Raw genomic sequence first — 4,776 nt, 5'->3', positions numbered from 1 at the left:
AGGCAGCGAGGCCCCTGCAGCAGCAGCCTTCCCAGCCCGGAAGCCATTGCAGGGGCGAAGGCAAGGGTGGGCGGAAGGAAAAGCGGTGGGTCAGTGTCGCGGTAACACAGTCCCCCGGAATCCGAGCGCTGAGCCGGGCCGGGCCGGGCTGGGACCAGCATGCAGTGGGCGGGGCGGCTGTGTTTTCTTCACCAAATAACTGCAGGGTGACAAAGAGGGAGGGAGGATCTATAGATAAACAGGGTCCTAGACACAACCAAGTATGGACCTAGTTAGTTAGGACCCTGGTTGGAACAAATCAACTGAAAAAAATGAGATGTGGATTATTTGAATACTGAGAAGCTTTTAAATAATATCAGATAATTATTTGGGGTGGGGGGTTCTCAATGGCGGTATTTTAGTTTTGCTTTTCTTTAAATCTTTAACTTTTAGAGATTTACACTGACATATTTACTTGTGAAAAAGAAGGTATCAGATTTTCAAAATAATCAGGGTGGCAGTAGGTGGGGTTATTCTTGAAATAAGCATGGCCCTGAGTTGCCGTCAGAACTAAAGTAAAGCCCTCACCAGGTAGCTCAGTGGGTTAGAGCATCGTCCTGACGCACCAAGGTCCCAGTTCCATCCCTGGTCAGGGCACATGCAAGAAGCAACCAATGAATGCATAAATAAGTGGGGCAACATGTGGATGTTTCTTTCTCTCTCTGCCCCCCTTCCTCTCTCTCAAATTAGTAAATAAAAATTTAAAAATAAATAAAGCTGTTCCTTAAAAATAAAAAGAAATAAAGTAAAATAAAACAAAATTGAAGGCAGATTAAGCCAGTCTGCTCAAACCCTCCTACAATGGTTTTCCATCTCACTTAAAGTCAAAGTCCTTACCATTCCTCAGGGCTCAGCATGGTCTGTCTGGTGACCCTTCTGTCCTCACCTCCTTCGGCACTCCTCACTCGCTCTGCTCCAGCCGCCCTTGCCAATCCTAGAAAACCCCAGGCATGTTCTCACCCCAGGGCCTTAGCACTTGCTCTTCCCTTTCCCAGGACAGCGCTTGTCCCATATTTCCACACAACTACTCCCTCCTTTCCTTTTTTGCGCAAATGTCCCCTTCTCCAAGAAGTCTTTCCTGGCCATTTGTCTCAGGTTGCATTCTCTGCAAGCAGATGCTGACACAGAGGTTGGCACACAGAGTGTTTATTAGGATCCATGGCTGTGAAGGAAGGAGGTGTAACAGGAGTAGGCCTACAAAGTCAGCTGCAGTGCAGGCCTGGCAAAGCCTCATCCAACCCAGGAGAGCGTTCTAGAGCCAGTGTTGCCCATCAGTGTGTCCTGGGTCTGGCTGAAATGGCCAGGCCTTTACATTCATGTCTCATTTAGTCACCGAATTCAGGCTGCCTGTGGAGGACATGGCTGAGCCACAGTGGCTCCCTGCAGCTAAGGCAGACTCCGAAAGAGAGGAAAGCTAGAGACTACCTGCTGACCACCCTCCTTCCAAGAAGTCACACCTGGGGAGTGTATCTCCGGATCTACCACAACATCCTATGTAAAATTGCAGCACCGCCTAGAGTTCCTATCACCCTGCCAGTTTTATTTTCTCCACAGCATTTGACATCTGTTAATATACTAGATAACTTATTTATTTTATTATCTGGTTCTGTCACTGGAATATAAGTTCTAATGATAGAGCGATTTTTGTCTCACTTAAGCACAGCTGTGTTTAGAGTGGTGCCAGGCTCATAGCCCACATTCAATAATAAATAAGTATTTGTTGTTGGGGAAAAAAAGTTGTTCATTAGCCTGTTTAGCCATTATACTGTACAAGCCTTACAAGAACCACATCTTTTTCATCTTGTCAGTGCATGGCACATAGTAGATATACAATACACTTTTGTTGAATAGATAAATAAATATATCCATGAATGGATATTAGCTGCATCATAAGAAAGTACCAATACAGCACTGTCCAGCAGAAATACTATGTGAGCCACATATATAATTTAAAATTGTTAGCCATATTAAAACATAAGAAGAAACAGGTAAGATTAATTTTAATAATATCTAATTTACTTCAATATATCTAAAATGTATCATTTCAACACATAATCAATATAAAAATTATTAATGAAATATCTTGCATCCTTTTGCTTCTGCACAAAGTCTTTAAAATTTTGTACTCATACCACGTCTCAGTTTGGACTAGATACATTTCAAGTACTGGGTACCCAGGTGTGCAGTGCAGTTCTAACAGAATTCTGCAGTTCAGGAGTCAACATAATGTAGTGTGTGGGGAGGGCTGGAAAGGGGAGGTCTCTGGAGTCAATGACTTCTTGGGTCCCAATCATGTCTCGTTAACTTACTTGCGGCCAATGTTCTCCAGCTAAAAGCCACCAGGAACACATCTGTAGCTGAAAAAGTTGGTTTGATTGCCTATTGGAGGGGAATCAGTGATAAGGAAGGACTTAAAGGATTCACATTTGTGTTAGGAGATGATTTGGGGGAGAGTTTACGGAAGAGGGGCTTCCCTCTGGACTGCATACTGTCAGGAAGTGGGGTTAAATTTTATGATTAGACTAGTGACCCAGTGCACGGATTCATGCACATTGAAAGAAAATTTATTAGATTTACAGCGGTCGCCAACTGTTGGTCTGTGGATCACTGATGGTTCCTGAGGTCTGAAAGGTTGGCGACCACTGAATTAGAAGGTGGACAACTGGGCGAGATGGGCCGGACACACCCTGGAGCCAACCTCCTGCAGTCCCTCCCCAGCTGGCTGCAACTGGGGTGGCACTGTGGCTCAAAAGGCATCTGTGGAGTGAGCAGGGTCCCTCCAGCAGCTGGGGTCCTGGAGTGCAAGAGGGCACTCTGCAAAGTTGCTGTAGTGCATGGTGTGGAACGCAAACACAAGTGTGCAGTAAACCAGATTCGGGGCCAACAGTGCCCCAGCAACAACATAACCCATGGCTGAAGGTGGAATCGCATGCCCCGTGAGGAATCGGGCTCCCTCCTCTCTGGTTCTGGGGTGCATCACCCGAGAACTGCTGCTGCCAAGTCACTGCAGCTCCTGCGTTGAACATCTGCCCCCTGGTGGTCAGTGAGCATCATAGTGACTGGTCGGATGGAGGGAGGGACACTTAGCATATTAGCCTTTTATATATAGAGATATCTTAATAAATCTTGTCTAGATGTAGCAAGACTAGACAGGCTAATGCTGTAATTGGTAAAGAACCAGGAGTCACTCGTATTAGCTAGAATTGGGGGATGTTTGGTCATTTTTGTGGCTTGGACAATATTCATGTTCTTGCTGTGTTTAAATATGCTTATGAAGCCACCTTGTCTGCTGTTATGTTCCATAGGAATGAGCTGTGAGCACCCAGGCAGTTCGTGGCAACATCAACCCTGGTTGATAGTACCAGGCCAGCACCTGGGGGTCAGGGCTGCCTTTCTGTTTCTCATAGCTATGTGACCGTAAGCAAGCGATTTAACTTCTCCTTGGTTCAGTGGTCTTATCTCTAAAATGAGAATGCAAGAGCGATGATCTCTCCACTTCTTAGGGTTGTCATCAGTATTAAGGGAGAGACTCCATGTAAAGAAATTGGGTCAGTGTCTAGTATGTAGTCACCACTTAGTGAGTGTCACCTACTATCTGCCAAAGATTCTCAATGGCACTATATTTTTTCACATTAACATCTCTGAAATGAAGATGCCTTCCAAATAATGGCTTTTTAGAATGAATACAATGTAGTAGTGTCATTTTCTGGTTCGGGGGACAAGTCCTCTTCCCTGCCAACTGCTCAATCCATTCTTGTATAAAGGACTTCACTTTTTGTGGACAAAACAAAGGGGCCACATAATAAACCTGACAAGCTCAGGGGAGGCCTGTATGTCAGGCCTTACACACTCAGAGATGGAAAGTAACCACATAGGATCGTTGAACATAAAAATTCCTAATTAAAAGTGAGTCATGGTGGGTAGTCACACAAAGGTCAACCTTTACCTTCGGTGAGCTTTTCATTTGTCTTTTTGCATCTAAATAATAGACTTTGAAATGTCAGAGTAATCTCCTTTTCCAGATCCCACAGGGCACGAGACAACAGAATCCCACATTATCTTCTCCCTGCACCCCCCCCCCCCCATACCATCTCTATTGCTGTAAATGTTAGCTGTGCTGTACCAACCAATGTAAAAGACGTATATATGTCTCTCCGTTTTACTTTTTATCTTATCCTAGATCAGGGGTCCTCAAACTACGGCTCGCGGGCCACATGCAAATACAAATATTGTATTTGTTCCCGTTTTGTTTTTTTTACTTCAAAATAAGATATGTGCAGTGTGCATAGGAATTTGTTCATAGTTTTTTTTTAAACTATAGTCCGGCCCTCCAACGGTCTGAGGGACAGTGAACTGGCCCCCTGTTTAAAAAGTTTGAGGACCCCTGTCCTAGATATTTCCCTACAGTGCTTTCTTCTGCCTCCTTACTCTACCACCAATGGATTTCTTGTGACCCTCTTTATGTTTCCTCCTTTTACGCTAACGTATAAAATAAGATGCAAAACTGCCATTCTTTGGAAGATTTTCTCCATCTGTTGAGATTTTGCTTTCCGGAACCTGTGCTCAGTTGGGCTCAAATAACCCCCTATAATCCTTTTCTTTAGGCTGGACTTTCTTTCCTCTGCCTTTTTAACCTTGACAACTTGCCCTGCTCTTGGGCGGGCGCCCCCCCCCCGGGGCTCTCCCGGGCCTGGTAAATGTGGGTGCGCTGCTTCCCCAGGCAATACGGCGCCACCG

The 4,776-nt window shown here is 45.1% G+C and overlaps 1 protein-coding gene across 1 annotated transcript in view; it reads right to left on the bottom strand.

The window, feature by feature from the left end:
• The window catches only part of MRPL44 (mitochondrial ribosomal protein L44), a 6,898-nt gene extending 5,987 nt beyond the window's left edge, over nt 1-911 (bottom strand). The window contains exon 1 of the mRNA XM_014531151.1: nt 877-911. Coding sequence (XP_014386637.1) covers nt 877-896 — 20 coding nt within the window. The 5' untranslated portion in view covers nt 897-911. The remainder of the gene's footprint in view (nt 1-876) is intronic.
• Nucleotides 912-4,776: the final 3,865 nt, after the last annotated feature.

The sequence above is a fragment of the Myotis brandtii genome, unplaced genomic scaffold, assembly GCF_000412655.1.
Source record: "Myotis brandtii unplaced genomic scaffold, ASM41265v1 scaffold79, whole genome shotgun sequence".
NCBI classification, from domain to species: Eukaryota; Metazoa; Chordata; class Mammalia; order Chiroptera; family Vespertilionidae; genus Myotis; species Myotis brandtii.
The sequence above is the reverse complement of the archived record's forward strand: the minus strand, read 5'-3'. Positions and strand labels throughout refer to the sequence as shown.